The sequence below is a fragment of the Corvus brachyrhynchos genome, unplaced genomic scaffold (genome assembly GCF_000691975.1).
Source record: "Corvus brachyrhynchos isolate BGI_N302 unplaced genomic scaffold, ASM69197v1 scaffold202, whole genome shotgun sequence".
Taxonomy (NCBI): Eukaryota; Metazoa; Chordata; class Aves; order Passeriformes; family Corvidae; genus Corvus; species Corvus brachyrhynchos.
Genome location: NW_008238132.1, coordinates 5,631,784 through 5,648,407, shown reverse-complemented (window position 1 = coordinate 5,648,407; position 16,624 = coordinate 5,631,784). Strand labels below are relative to the sequence as shown.

Below are 16,624 nucleotides of genomic sequence, written 5' to 3'. Positions count from 1 at the left end.
CCAAGTAAGCACATGGCTAACTGCTGCTTTGCTTCTATGAATTCCGGTATGTGGCAGCTAGATTGCACTTCCAGGTAGCAATGGGAGGAAGCCTGTGCAAGTGGAAAGTCCTGCTAGGCTCTACAATTTGGGCCCACAGCTCGAGGTCCTGTTGGCACTGAGCTTTTCCCACATGTAATTCTAGAAAGAGCCTGTGGTAAAGGCAGTGTTCATCTCATTATCAATTCAATTTTTGTCATAGCCCTGCTAGGCTCTTAATTTCTTGTGTTAAAACAACAGATGAGATGACCCAACTGCAATCTCTAATAGGTATCATGGGTCAGTAATCATTCATTTGTTATAGTGCATCTCACCCAAAGGACAGAGATGAAAATTTGTCGTCCTAATGGCAAGAGCTGTAAATTAGTTTTATTTCACTGTTAAATCTAGAGGCCTGAAAATTAAGATGACCAGCCCTTAGCTGGGAAGAAAATGTGTCAGCTCAAGGGATTTTCTGCATTAGGCAAATAGGCAGCTCATAATCACCCATTAAACAGTCTCAGTGGCTGTGTCCTGACACCCTTGCTACTCAGAGTCTGAGTGACTCTCCTGATATACTGAACATGGTGAAACTTTGCAAGCCCGATGTCCACTTGTGGGCCAGTGACCCCAGCTCCACTTCCCAGCCATGGAAGAGAAGTGAACATCTCCTGCAGGTGCTCAGGGTAATTTTATTTTTCCCTGAAGATGGACACATTCAAGACAGGGATGACGAATTTCTCTGTGAAGGTACATCTTATCTCTGTTATTAAGGGAGCTTCAGATGAGCAGGTCAGATTTGAACATGTTGATCTTTTAGACATATACATTTAGATGAGGCAAATTCTGCCCAAAATTTAGCCAGTTGTTTGTCACAGGTGGTTCTTCTGCTGAATATTATCTTTATCCTCAAAGTCTTTGCAAACCCCGTGGGTCTAAAAGATATTATTCTGAATTAGCATGGACTCACTGTGGATTTGGAAATTACAGGGTAAGCCACCACTGCACACTTATAGGGTACAAAGGAGGGAAAAGAAGGGGTTTAAAAACAGATGGAAGCTCTGTTGACAGGGGCATAAAGGTACCTAACAGCCTTCACTGAGCAAGAAGCTGCTGGTGAAGTTGTAGAAACAGTTGAGTGGTTCCTCCTGGGAGTGTGGGTGTCCCTCTTACAGTCACTTCACCCATTCTTCATGCTTTTGTCAAGACAGACTGCACAAAACACCACACAGCCATTCCTGTTTGTTAAGCCTGATCCTGGAGGGCTGCCCGGAGCTCTCCCAGCCCTATCTGAAACCAGCAGGGGATACATTACTCACCCCGACTGACGCAGTTCCTTGCAGGAAAGCCGTGCTGCTCACTGCAGGGTCGCATCCCAACAGGGAGCAGGGATTGCAGCAAGAATCTCAGTGGCCTGAGGGCACCCTCAGAGGCTACTGAGGCTGTTGCCCTCTCTCGCATCTGTCTCAGTGTGAGAGATGGGGAGCAGATGTTCCCTCCGTCCCATCCCTGAGAAACTACACTTCCTCTGTGCAGCCCTTTGGGAAGAAGGAGAGAAGTTTGTCCTGGGAAGGAAAGGCTGAAACATCTTCAGAGTGATGAAATGAGTGGTCTCATTTATTCTGAGTGGCCTGAGGGCACCCTCAGAGGCTACTGAGGCTGTTGCCCTCTCTCGCATCTGTCTCAGTGTGAGAGATGGGGAGCAGATGTTCCCTCCGTCCCATCCCTGAGAAACTACACTTCCTCTGTGCAGCCCTTTGGGAAGAAGGAGAGAAGTTTGTCCTGGGAAGGAAAGGCTGAAACATCTTCAGAGTGATGAAATGAGTGGTCTCATTTATAACATCACACAGAAAGCTCTCTAAAAAGCTCTCTAAAGAAAGCTGAAAATAAATTTTAAAAATCTACCCCACTGTCAAATCCTCAAAACCCATAAGTGTATCAGAATAGTTGTAAAATTACTCACTTTTATGATGTGCAAGTTATAGAGTACTGTACATCCAGACAAGGTTATAAGAACAGTTTTAAGCTGCCTGCATGGGGAGGACCTGGCTGAAGTTAAAACATAAAACCTTGCCACAAGAAAAGTGAGGGTGTGAGGAGGGACATCAAAGAGTGAGAATGGCTTTGAATAAGGAAAGTGGCCCGCTGTCCCCTTTTCCTGGTGCTACACTTGCACTGAAGTAGGGAATTTTAGAATGGAGAACCAGAGAGACCAGGGCTGATAGAAAGAGCCTGTGGTGCTGCAGCCAGAGCTGCACAGTCTATGCTAATCGATTTCTGACTTCAAAAATAACTAGACTCTAGGGACTGCAGCTCTGCTGGGTAATGGGTCTCTCACCTCTGATTGTGCCTGTTTTCCCCATGAACAACCTCATCATTCCCTGGTGATATCCAATCAGTAAGCCTCACCTCAAAGCCTGGTAAAATCACAGAGCAGATCCTCCTGGAAGATGTCAAAACCTGTGGAAGGCAGGGGTGTGATTAGAGACTGCTCAAATGGCTTCACCAAAGACAAATCATGCCTGAATATTTTGGTAGCTTTCCTAAATGGAGTGACTGCATCAGCAGACAAGGGAAGAGCTATGGTTGCCATCTATTTCAGCTTCTCTAAGGCTTTTGATACAATCCCCCGCAATATCCTTACCTCTAAGTTGGAGAGAGGTACAGGGTTGACAGATGGATGGTTAGATGGATAAGGAATTGACTGGAGGGCAGCATCCAAAGAGTAACAGTCAATGGATCAATATCCAAGTGGAAACCAGTAATGACTGGTGTGTCCCACAAGGGTCCATCCTGGGACCAATACTATTTAATATCTTCATCAATGATGTAGGCAGTGGGATCAGTGCACCCTCAGCAAGTTTGCAGAGGACATCAAGCTGAGTGGTGCCATTGATTCACTTGAGGGAAGAGATGTTATCCAAAGGGACCTTGAAAGGCTTGAGGAGCAGGGCCTTGTGAATCTCATGAAGTTCAAGTGCAAGGCCCTGCACCTGGGTCAGGTCAGTCCCAGGTATCAATACAGGCTGAGTGGTGGATGGGTTTGGAGCAGTCCTGTGGAAAAGGACTTGGGGGTACCTGTCCATATAAAGTCAGATATGACTCAGCAATATGCACTTGCAGCCCAGAAGGCCGACCATATCCTGGTCTGTATAAACACAAACATGACCAGCAGGTCAGAAGAGGTGATTCTGCCCATCTACTCCACTCTTGTGAGACCCTACCGGGAATATTGCATCGGGCTCTGGGGGTTCCCAGCACGAGAAGGATGTGAACTGGTTAGAGCAGATCCAAAGGAGGGCTATGAAGGTGATCAGAGGGCTGGAGCAATTCTCCTGTGAAGACAGGCTGAAAGAGATGGGGTTGGAGAAGAGAATGCTTCAGGGAGATCTGATCGCAGCTTTTCAGTTTATAACAGAGGCTGATAAAAGCAATGAAGAGACATTTTTTACCAAGGCCTGTAGTAACAGGACAAGAAATAAGAGTTTTAAACTGAAGGAGGGCAAGTCTAGATTAGACATAATGAAGAAAATCTTTACTGTGATTGTGAGACAGGGCAACAGGTTGTCCAGAGAAGCTGTGGGTATACCCCATCCCTGGAATTATTGATGGCCAGTTTGGATGGGACTTCGAGAAACCTAGTCTAGTGACAGATGTCACTGTCCATGGCAGGGTATTGGGACTAGATGATCTTCAAAGGTCCCTTCTACCCCAAACCTTCTGTGGTTCTGTGGTCCTACACTCCCTCTTGCTGCTGGCACAGGAGGTCAGAAGGCAGGTGCCAGCAAGCTAGGGGACGCCAGGGCATTCCCCCGAAAACAGCAGCGCTGCAGGAGGCGCAGCATGGAGACTGACTGACTCAACCTCTCCTGGATTGGATAGACAGTAACTTTCCATAAGCAGGAATATTAACTTAGAAGATCGTTGTGGATTTTAGTTTTATTTTTTTGGGGTTTTTTGGATTTTTTAACAAAATCCTTTAAACTTCCACTCTTTTAATAGCGATGGAACATTGTCTTCTCTGGCTAAGCTGAACCTTCCTTTCTGTTCTTTCTTTCTACCTGCATCCTCCCCATGCAAAGAAAACTTCTAGAAGAGCTATTCTTTGAGAATTTGAGGGGGAGGATGAAGAAGGAACAGGCTATGATTTACACAAAATTAAAAGAAGTATTTGAGACACAAGCCAAGTGTTCCCAGAGAAATGCCTCTTTCCTTGCTGCAAAGAATATATCAATGAAGAATTCGCATATATTACACAAACTAAATTAATTTATCCAGACTTGCCATTTGTTTTTCATGCCCAAAGCTAACAGCTCACATGGATTTTCTGGGTTGTTTTGTGATTTTTTCCCCTTTCTTAAGCTTGACTACACAAATTCAAGACAAACTTTCATCTGACAGTGGAATAAGAATGAATTTTGGATCATGTTGTAACAGGGAGACTTTTCTTTCAGTGACACACTTACACACAAGGTACCCAGAGCAAGAGCAAGGTGAAGGTCATTAGTGGAGAAGAGGCAGAGATGTGCAGGGGAACGGAGAGTTACTCTGAGCTGGAAATAATTTATTTCCCCCTCTTCTATAACCTGAGTGTGACCCCCACCACACCAGGCCACTGTGGGTGGGTTTGAAATGCCATTGCTTGCTGGAACCAGCAATGCCTCAGCAAGAGGGAGACAGGCATGACTTTAAGACACCCTTGCATTTCCTCAGAAACAGCCCTCATGAGAAAGTCTTAACTAAAAATGTCGGTGTTTTATGGCTCATACATTGCTCAGTGACTGCTACAGAGGTGTATACACAGGCACAGCCTGAGAGACAGGACAGGGAGACAGGGTTGGCAGCCCTGTGCTCCCTCCCAGCCCAGTGTCTGCACTTCCTTGTGACCTGTCTGGCACAGGCTTAGTTGCACATTGCCCTGTGACAGCTGTCAGAGCAATGTGACATAGACCACAGAGCAAATCCTTGGCCAGAGGGGTGCATAGATGGGGTTGGAGACACTGGTCCCAGCAAGAGAGGCTGCGGGCTTGCTCAACAACCACCACGTCATCCCTTCTCTCCTTCCAGCAGACTGGTAATGTTTGTGCCATCCTTTGGCACTCCTGGGATGCATCTCTGAAAGAGCAGTTAATGGATTTACATGCCATGTAATTGTGATAGCTGGAGATCGTCTGATGGAAGGGGAGAATTTTGATTTTCTCAGGGTGGATTTGCTCTAATTATCTCAGATGACACCAGCAAATCTGCTTCTCTTGGAGACATGCTGTTACTGTAGTAACTTGTAAATGAATATCAAATGACGAGTTATTTAGAGGCAGTCTGAACTGCTAAGTTTATGAGCACAGTGGGCAATAATTTCTTCTTTCTTTTTTTTTTTTTTTAATTCTTTTCCATATTAATTTATTTTTCAGTGTGAATGTAAACCACAAAATCAACAGGTCAGATATAGGGCTCTTGTGAACTCTGCCTTCCCTATCAGACAGAGCAGATGCAGCTTGGAAGTGCTTTATCACTTTACTTTTAATTAAAGCCTACAATGGTTTTGCATTTTGTGAGCAGGCTTTATCCAAAATACAAAGTGGATAAAGGATGAAGCAAATCTTCAGATAACTCTGCGTTTTTGATTATCTCTTTCGTACATATGCGGGCTGCTCACTCTCTCACCCAGAGCCAGGATCAGCAGTGTCTCATGAACAAGCTGCTGATAAACAGTAGTTGCACCCTGCCCTTCTGGAGAAAGAGCTGGTAGTGTGTTCCTTGGCTTCTGATACTTGCCTTGTGCGGCCAAAGGGGATGGCATTTAGAGGCATCACTTTTGCTTAAATCAAGGCATAAAATCTTCTTCTAGTCCAAAGAAAAGATGGTAAATATCTGCATGCCCCAGTGCATCAGCAGTTGCAATGCAGCATCAGACACACTGTGCTATGGTTTGCTGTCCCTGCACTGCACCCAGTCCTAAAATGCAGCGGAGAGAATACAAGTTGCAAGTCAGGTCCCAAGGGCATGTCCCACCCTCCAGCATAGCTTTTTATTTTGACTAGCAAATAACTGCCGGATGCTCCACAGGAATTGCCCATGCACATGGTTTTGCCTGTATCTACTCTGTGTATTTTATTTCTCAAAGAGAGCATGGAAAGTGATCTCAGGTGAGATCCATCAAACACAGCAGCTAAATAGGGATCATTTTCCTGGGTGTCCATGACCCTGCTGCAGCATTGGCTGGGAGCCAGCAAGGTGGTTCATCTCCCTTCAGTTTGAAACATGGGAAGTTTTGGTGTCCATCTGGGCTTGAAAAGGTTCATCAAACGTAGTTTTGAAGTTGGAGAGATGGAAAGCATGACCTTGCTCCAGCCAACCATGGGTCTCTCTCAGAAAGCGTCTATGGACTGAAATGTTTTAGTGTGGATCCTGTTTATATTTCATTATAATTACATTGTTTTCAATATATTGAAGAAAGTTGAGTTTATGGAAGTTTTTTGCTTGCACTTCAGGAGTGCATGACAGTTAATGCTGAAAAAAAAGATTTTTGAAAAGAAAGCAGGAGGATTTAATTTGAGAATAACATCTCTCTTTCCACCTGGGATACATTTAAAATGCTGAATCATAGATTTGCTAGATCTATCACAAAACCAGTGTTTTTTTTTCCAAAATACCTCTATACATATGTGGCTTCATCTAAAAGTTAGGTTCGTCTGATAGAGACAAGTGTGTTGTGCAGCATGGACATGTATTAAAGCTGTATTTTCTCTTCATGCTCAGAGGTGTGTAATTAGCATGAGGACAGCCATTCACACATCCTGTGCGCTGTGTCACCAAGTCGTCCCTGATTATTTTGCAAAGTGAGATTAGTAAAATGAGCTTGAAGTTGTCCTCTCACTGCCATTTGATAGTAGGGAAAACAAATCCTTCCTCTGCCAAAGCTGCAACTAATATTCAGTACTTAAGAAATTCAACTGATGCATTCATAATGAACAGGATTTTGTGTAATTAAAATTTTAAATAAATCCCCAACATGAGCCCTGGCTTGGATTTCTTAATTTCAGATATGAAAGTACAGCTTTTGACAAAATAAGTTGAGGGGGTTGGGTTTTTTCTTCTTTTCTTTCATCTGAAAGATTTAAAAAACCTCATTAGCATATTAAAAAAGAGCAGAAGATAAATTAAATGGAGACCAGGATTAAAAGACTCACTACTTTCTTCATTTCACCTTTATAGTTCTTTTGAGCTTCTGTCCCTGTGAGGTGGGTGTAAGTAACGTGGAGGTGGATGTTAGTGGGTGGCAAAGCTTTTGTGAGGCAGAAAGAAGCTGAGGATTAGAAAATTATTTGAGGCAGTTTCCATACAGATGAGAAGAAGCAGTCAGTCCCTGAGAAGCCAAGAAAGAGGAGGAAGACAGTAAGAAAACTGAATAAATGGCACATTTCACTGGCAAAGAAAATGCCGATTTGTTTCAGCAGAAACCCTAGAAGTTGCCATGGTTGCTGCAAGTTGCTGTAAACCCTGCAAGCTGCTCACTCAAAGCAATCCCACAGCTACAGGCCAGGGCCCCTCCTTGTCTGCAGAAATCTTTAGGTCAAAAATCCACTGCGGTCTCACGGCTCATTTCCAGTTGCTTGCCTACCTACAGGGTGACTGCATCTCTTGTTGTTCCTTGTCACAGGCAGGGTGGTGGAGGAGATGAGGTAAATAATAGCACGTTATTAAGGAGTTCCTGTAGCTGTGAGGAAGCCCGCCTTGCCAAGACTCAGACCTGATTTGCAGGTAGTCAAATCACTTGTAGCTGCAGCCAAGGTTAATGGAGGGTGGATTTTGAAAATATCAAGTGCTCTAGGAGGCAGTTCTACTATGAAAAATCAGGGATTGGGTGATATAAGATGGACAACAAAATATGGTCAGTACACTTAGATATTTAATCTCTCTGTGCCTAAATTCTTTGACCCCAAAGTGAGAAATAATACTGCCATTTTACCTACCATAACCCAGCCAAGAAAGATGTGGATGAAGAGGAAAGAGTTTGGATACATGGAAGGAGTAGTTTCCTCTTGGGAGGAAGATTAGTTTGCAGTGTCTCAGGGTGTGCTAAGGTTGGACTGCGGTAGAGAGGGAGCACTGTCTTCTGGTTTGTGCTGGAGTGTCCAGTGGCTTTATTTACATCCTTGCAGTTTTCTATGTGGCCCTGCTCAGAAGCCCCACTGTGGTGGCCTTCAGACAACACCACTGACTGCCCCAAGCAAAGAGCCCAGTGAATGAGTGAATTAATGAGTGTTTGCAAAGTGTTTGTGACCCCTGGAGAAAATGCAGTTGCATGGGTGTGAAGTGTCTGGAAAAGGATGATTATTTGCAGCACCTGCTTTGCTGTCAGAAACCCTTATTTACTGGGCAGTGAACCAGCCCCTGTCCTCCTTCCTTGGGGTGTTCTTGGCACGCATTGGCGCTGTTCACAGGGATGCAAAAGGCTGATTTTTGCACATTACACGCATTACAGTAAGTAAAAGCATGAATGAGGCATCCAGGTTTCCAGTACAACAGTGAGGAACACTGGAAAGTGCTGAAAGGTGACACTTAACCTTTACTCTGAAGACCTGAGCAATGTTTATTCTTTTACAATGTGGTGGTGCTACTCACCCTCCTTATATTCCAGGTCATCAGTGTCCAGGCCCTCCCCCATGGGATGGGAGGATTGCTTGTAACCCTTTCTCACTCTGCACTGTTTATTTTGAGCAAATTCACCATTTTCAAGCCAGAACTTCAATGGCAGGGCATTTGGCTGCTCAGGGCAGCAGCTGCATTTGCTCTCTCTGCTGAAGCTGTGCCAATGCACACTAGAGAAGCAGGGCTTGAGGGATGGTGGTGTATCCAGTGCCTGCACCCCACAGGGCCGTGAGCTCAACCAGCAGAAGTGCAGTGTGGGTTGCTTAGTCTGTTTCCACTATTTTCACCATAGCTGACCTGAAGACTTCACTAGTTCAAACACAAAAGGTCTCTGAGGGCATAAGAAGCAATAGCAAAGCCCTTTCTCATGGGTGGGCGCCTCAGCTTGGCTGCTGCAGGCTCTGATATGTGTTTGTGTATTCTTTACCTCTTGGAGATCTTTAACTCTTGGATCTACCCTTTATCCTTTCCCTGAATTTTCTATCCTGTCATTGGAGTTGTAATGATGGTAGGGAGCCGTGGATTTACATCCTCATGTGAACAGGCATCCATTTCTCTCTCCATGGGCTGCATTGTCTCTGGCGCAGCAGGAGAAGCCCACAGAGGTACAGCCCTTTCCTGACTAAAATAAGGTTGTCCTTCTGTTTCTTGTCTAGAAACCAGTAAAACATCTGTGGGTCTGTGCTGAGGGTGGGTTTGGTCCTGTCTGCATGTAGAGAGGGTGTCCAGGGGATGTTCCTTCAGCACCTCTTGGAATCAAATGAATTGCACTCCAGGGCTCTGCATGGGCTGTAAAAGGAGCGGATAGTCTTCAGAGTTAGGGACCTACTCTTCAGACATCAAAGGTAGAACAAATGTGTCACATCTAAAGCAATTTGCTGCACTTTTAGCAGAAAACCTGTGTCCCAGTCCAAATCTAGTCATCATTTGGTTGGGGGCTTTTTCCATAAGAAAAGCACTGTGTGTTTATAAATTGCTCTTTGCCAAATTACTTGTTCTTAAAAAGAGCTGTTCTGTAATAAGCTGCATCATTAAAAAGAAATTTTTCTATGAGCAGCAGAGCCTGGTTTCCTGTGGTTTGGTGCCTCGTAGTGAGATTATGTTGTGTCTAATGAGGAGCACTCTGGCTGAAGCCTTTTCTCCTGTTCATAAAGACACTGTCTCATGTGGGTTCTCTGGTGTCTATAATCCATTTGGGACCTGCCATTGTTTAGGTTCACTCCTATCTGTCAATGTAATACTGCCCACGTGGCAAGCTGTTCCTCCCTGGAGACATGAAAGGGTCATACTTCTCTACCCTGGTGCCTCTTCTCTCAGACATGGTTGAAAATTAAAGCATTTGAGAATTCCATCCCATCATTCAATTTGATTGAAACTGGCCAACAGGCTAAAAGATAATTGAGAATAATACTGGACTGACACAACAATATAATAAACCTAATTTTATTAGGTAATCGGGCAATAAATAGTAGAAAGTAAACACTGGAGCAGATTAAACATGGAATAACTGTTCATAAATATTTATTCAAGCATTTAAATACACTCAAGGTGACCATTTATTGCCTGTTTTGAATTTCAATTTTAGCATTTCAATTCACAGCCATATGAATGACCAAGAAGAGCACAAACACCCTGATAGTTACACTCATACCTCAAAAGTAAATGTAAAATAATACTTTTCTCTGAGGCTTCTTCTTTTTTTTCTGTGAAAGGGAATTATTAAATGTTTCTTTCAAAATAATACAAATTTAGAATTTTGAAACAGGAGTGTTGAACAATTCAGAAGCCAGATTTTGAAGATGGTTCTTACCAAGTCAGAGAATAAAAATAGATCACATGGTTTGTGCTGGGTTTCCAGAATTTTCAATAAACCTGAACTGAACAAAGTTAGACCAGAAATCCTTTGTTGAAGTGATTTGTGGAAATGTTTCAGAAATGTGTGTTGTGAAAGGGAATTCACAGTTATGTTTACACACACAAACATTCATTAGTTTAGGAAAGAAGAAAGATATATTGTTTAAGTTGCTCATTGTAATTTATTTTTCCAGTACCTGAGCCATAGAAACATGTTTGTCATAAAGAGATTTTTGAAGATATTTGTATTTTCTTACCTTGGATGCAGTTTAGATGAATGAGCTACCATGCTCCCCATGCTTCTCAAATTAGGAGAATGCATTTCTAAATTCAATTACATCCTCAGTGGAAATGGTTTCTCTGACTCTGGTAATCTTTGGAGAAGAATTATATACAGTCTATAAAGCTTCAAATTTCAAAACCTAATTTTGAATGTTAGTCAAGAGGTTAATTTAAGATTCATCTTCCAAAAGGGGAGTTAAATAAAACTGATAGAAGGCTGGAACTTGTCGAGTGGCTAAGAGGTTTATCAGCATGTGAGTATGAGTTCATTAGTTTTAATTAGTATAATCACTAATGTTGCATTAACAGTTTGGTGAGAGAAGGTAATTGCTTACACCCACTGTATTAGATTGGGAGATTAAAATTCATTTTATGAGGCAATTAGCATTTCAGGGATTTTTTTTAAAAGGCTTTTATGATCTGCCATTGCAGTAGCCTCCTTCACCAAAAAGAGTTTAAATTAACCATAACTTTCATCCTAATGGGATGCAAAAATTAATGTAGAATTAAGTGTGAACCAGTAATCCCACTGCGATAAGCAGGCAGCTAAAGCCACAAACCTTGATTAGTTTATAATGACCTGTTTTATTTCCCAGACCATGATAGTCATTTATCTGTCCTCAATTCATTATCTTCTTTGAAAGTTTATATTCTTGAATTTTATACAGCAAAACAAATAAAATATGAGGAAGGGAAAAGTAGAACAGTACTACTGAAGTAATAATTGTCAAAAGAAAAAGCTGCCAGTTTCAATAGTAAGGCTTAACTAGTCAATTATTCTTCATATCAAATGCCAGAGGAAGAAGAAAAAGCTCCCTTTGACATCCAGTGCCTTGGGAAGAGGCATGAATTTCACAGCAACAGCAATCACAACCCTGCTCTATCCATCACGTCCTTTGGCAGCTACTGACACAATGAGAATGGATGGAATTGTCATCCTGGTTGGCAAGGAAGCCCTGGTCATCTGAGAGTTAGGACAGTTTACCCAAGAGATTGCCTTCCAAAACATCCTGTAAAGAAATGTACGGGTTCTGGTGGGAAAAACTGCTTACAGCAAGGCTGTACTGAAAGGCTTCATGGTATCCATAACGAGAGGAGACAACGGACCCTTTGCAGCAAATCTACCACCTGTTACATTGGATTATGCTTGGCCCTATATAAAACAAATCTCTGCTCAAGAATCCCAAATCTGCTATGACTTGGATGTGGCATGGAGGAGAACAACTGCTAAGTGTTAGAACGATAATATAGTTCATGTCATTTTGGGTACATATATTAGAATGAGGGGACATGGAGCGGTATTTGGGGAATTACATTTATCTTCCTAGGACATGTGCTAAAGCAAAATGTACATATATGTGTATGTACTCCTATTAATGGATATAAGAGATGTACCCTTATAAGAGGAGTTCAGAGAGAAAAAATGTTTAAACAGCCAAAGTTTAGGCACAATTAGGCAGACTGGATCTCAGTCTCTCTGGCATCAGCTGGTGTCACCTTTAGAAGGTGAACTACTCCAGCTAAGGTCTGAGTCCTGCACTCTAAGGGATGCCTCACTCTACAGGCTGCAGAGACAGTCCCAGGGAACCAGGTTTTTGTCTTGGGTGGCTGAAGTAAATACTTAAAATTGGGTAAGATGAATCATGACCAGCATACCTGTGCCTTAGGGTTTGTCTATGCACACAGTTACTGTGGGGAGACATTACTCTTCCTGAACAACATTACATGTGAATACACTTTTGGCTGAGTAAGACTTATTTCCCTTCAACAACATCCACTTGAGAGAGGCAGAGCAGGTTGCTTTTTAGTCCTCACGTGGAATTCTTCTGCAAGAGCTGCTGCCTTTTTAGCAGGCTGCCCCACCTTAATCCAAATTTAAATTAGTATAAAAATGCCCTAAATTTGCCATCCAATCACCTTTGAGAATAATTTAAAATTTATGGTGGTAAGAGCATCAATTAGGCACAAATGCATTGACCGAAAAAAATAGTGATGGTATCATATACAATAAAAACTGACATTTATTTCACAAATTATGGATGTAATAAAGCCTATTGTTTCAGGAAAAATGCCTGTATTTGCCCGTATGTTTCATTAAAGAATAATAATGCCATACATATTTCATTCCCTTGTTCTGAGCAGCGAGAGTCTTAACTCTATAAAATGCCCCATGCTGTCCTTGCTTTGTTGGGTTGTTTTTTCCTTTTAATCAGATTTTTCCCCCTGAACTAATGAAATCGCTCTTTAAACACATACATCATTTTCATTTGAAGTGACTTATCATGACGCAAACAGTTTGTCTCTTCTCCTGGAGAAGAAGGCAACTGCCTTCTCCTGTTGCTGTGCAGATCCAGGTCAGGACTGCTTCTGATCCTCGGAGTGCTGAGTTCCCTGCATTCCCACTGATGCTGCCTTAGGTGGAGTATGGATGACTGATGTCTGTGGGGTCTGCACCTTGCATATCTGCGCTGGTTTCTGGCCCACTTGCTCTCACATGTAATTTCTCTCTTCCCGTAGTATGCACCGACCCGCTGTGCAGCTGCGCAGGTGTCCACGGAGCAAGGCATCCTTCCTCCCTGCCATCACCACGAAGCAGTGCATGACCCCCAGCTGGTTCCCTGCACGTGCCCGCTCTTCTCCTGCCAGTGGGAAGGGCACCTGGAGGTGGTGGTGTCCCACTTGAGGCAGACCCACCGCATCAACATCCTTCAGGGCGCAGAGATTGTCTTCCTGGCCACAGACATGCACCTGCCCGCACCCACGGACTGGATCATCATGCACTCTTGCCTTGGCCACCAGTTTCTGCTGGTCCTCAGGAAGCAGGAGAAGTACGAGGGCCACCCCCAGTTCTTCGCCACGATGATGCTGATTGGCACACCCACCCAAGCCGACAACTTCACCTACCGGCTGGAGCTCAACAGGAATCAGAGGCGCCTCAAGTGGGAGGCGACCCCCAGGTCGATACTGGAGTGTGTTGACTCTGTCATTTCAGATGGGGATTGCCTTGTGCTGAACACTTCCCTGGCTCAACTCTTTTCTGACAACGGAAGCCTAGCAATAGGAATTGCAATAACCACCAGCAAAGCGCACAGCTCTGAAGCTGAAATGTGAGGGGGAGGAGGAAGAAGAGGAGGAACAACAGCAACAACAATGGTGCTCTAGCTGCCTTCTGAGAGCCAGAACTCATGGACTTTTTGGGGGGGGTCTCAGGTCTTTTATGGTATTTAGTACTCGTCCACAGTGGGCATTATGTAAACATCCCGTGGTTACGGTCCCTGTGTCATGTATTTACTGTTTTGCTAATACAATTTTATGAGAAATTTTAAAGAGGCTAATCAATTTATTGTCATCCTCCAGCAGCAGTGGAAACAACACTTGTTAATGAAAAGTGCCCCAGGGTGACTCGCAGAAACCTTTGGTCTGACCATGCTATGCAAATACGTTTCCTTCGCTGCCTGCCTAATTGGCAGGAGGACCCTGTGCCTGATGAAAGGTCAAGTACTCTGCTAAGGGACAAGAGCACCCAGGTTTCCATATTAGCGATGGTGATTTGACTTCTATACTGTGGGCACAACCAAGCCCTGTGAGAGCTGGCAGTTTCAGAGCTCCCTTCGGCTTCTGAGGAAACAACTTCACCACCCAAAGAGTGAAAGATTAGAAGAAGAAGTCACCCCTTCTGCTGAGCAGGGGGCTGGGAAGCCTCATCCTGCATTAAATCAGGAATGACAGCTAGTGGGGTGGTCACTGTCAGCATAGTTAAAACTCACCCTTGTATCATAAACAGCAGGGAGAGGTTGCTAGACGGTCTGGCCATAGGATGGATATAACCATACCCAGCCATTGGGGCATTCACCTTTTTAGTTGCTATTTCCTTAAGCATTCAAAAAGAGATTTTCAGATAATAAAAATACAAGAAGGGTCCTAAGCTGGGTACTGATCTTGCTATTGAATTCTGTGCCAGTTAGACCCTCAGTTTGTGCTGCTAAACATTGATTTAAAGCAATATAGACAGAATATCTGTTTGTAAATTGGCTATGAGATTTGAAATGCACTCCTTTAAAAAGAAACTCAATGTTTTTTCCCTTCCATACATCTTGCAGAGGGAAGGGTGAGGGGCGACTGTCACTTTCTTCTCCTGAGGGTATTTCACAAACAGCAATGGTCACAAAAAGACACAACTTTCTCCCTTGGATGGTTCCTTGGGGGAGAGTTGGAGGCAGGTGTTGGCCATCTCCTGTCACTCATTCCCATCTGCAGTCAGGCCTGTTTCCTCCACAGTCAACAGCAGCGGTGAAATCCCACTGCGGTAGGTGACGTGTTAAAGGAAGGGGCTCAACAGATAGTGTGACACATGAGAAGCATGGGAAACTGTCTTTTCCTGTTTTCCCTTCTGTCTGTGTGTGGCTGTGGTCTGGCTGCTCCTGAATGCTTTTTCAAGAAACATCTGGTGGGTTGGGTCAATTAGTAGCTAGAGAGACTGAGGCTCATAGCTTGAGTCCCTTGGAAAACCAAGGAGAGGGGGGAAACAAGCTAAGAACAGTCCTTCAGTGTTTCAAAATGCATCTCACTCTAGATTTGGGTAGGCAAAAACACTGGTGCTGATCTCTCCTACCAGTTGCTCTCCTGAGAATTATTATAAATGATGCATGATGTAAAATGAATTGCAGTTTTCCTGAGATGAATGCCACGCGGGTAAATGTCTTCTGAGGCATAGATGCACCTCACCTCCTTACCTGGATTTTCACAGCAGGTCAGAGAAGGGTCTCTTCAACAGGCTGCTCATGGCCACAGAAGCTGAGGTCTGAGGAAGTCTCAGTCTCTGTAAGAATGCACTGGAGCACAGCTTCCCAACTCTCCCAGCTCAGAATGTAGGGGGCTGAGGGTGGCATACTGATTTGCAGCGCTTCCCTGGAACACACAGGCTTCAGAGTGGCTGGCTTTTCCCTGTGATGTTAAATATTCAGAACCAGCAAATGCTGCCCTTTCCCTAAATGATAGCAATAAATAAATCATTGGTGTTTTTGTGGACTGAAACTGGCTTCTCCAGCTCCTCTAACAGTTATTCTGCTGCTGAATTAAAACAAAGCAAAAGCAATTAAACCTCAATAAAAGCAGTTCCTCTAGCTTTAACTTCCTGAGCTCTCTGTACACTGGGCTAGAGACCAAAGGTAATGATGCTTTTGTACTGAGCACAAGTTCTAGGGGGAGGTATATTCCTTAGTTATTCATTTTTTCAGTCTACCTACTTCTTGTTAGTTGGCACCTTTTTTTCTTTAAATATCTACTGAAATGTAGGTATTTTGGGGCATGGTCCTTGCCAAAGGACCAGTGTATTTCTGGCAGGATGAGTGTGACAGTACCAGCTCTCTGGAATGGGTATCTCCATCTCTTGCCATCACCCTAGTTTTGAAGGTGACACAGTGGAAATGTGACCTCCCCAACATAACCTTCCTCACATCCCATGTGTTCTTCTTCCAGAGCTTTCTTGTGGCCACACCAACAGTTCAGCTTTTCTATTTCCTTTTCAGTCTTCTCCCCTCATCTGATAGCTGCCTTTCTCATCCCATTCTCAAGCTCTTAACTGTGGTTTCACCCTTTGACTTGCAGAGCCCATGGCACTTCTTGCCTTCTCACACTTGTGCCTGCTGTATGCCATTGTTTAAATTGTCCTCACTGCTTTCTGAAGCCAACCAAGTAACCTCATTTATCAGCTTTCTCCACATCTGCAAAGACCCAGCTTTGGCAGGGATTTCAGAAGTCCAGATATATGGAGTACTGATGAAAATCTGTCCAGTAAGACTCCCAGTAAAGAAAAGGA

The 16,624-nt window shown here is 43.7% G+C and overlaps 1 protein-coding gene across 1 annotated transcript in view; it reads left to right on the top strand.

The window, feature by feature from the left end:
- Nucleotides 1-14,133, top strand: part of SIAH3 (siah E3 ubiquitin protein ligase family member 3) — a 43,337-nt gene extending 29,204 nt beyond the window's left edge. The window contains exon 2 of the mRNA XM_008633165.2: nt 13,324-14,133. Within this exon, the coding sequence (XP_008631387.1) occupies nt 13,324-13,917 (594 nt within the window). The 3' untranslated portion in view covers nt 13,918-14,133. The remainder of the gene's footprint in view (nt 1-13,323) is intronic.
- Nucleotides 14,134-16,624: the final 2,491 nt, after the last annotated feature.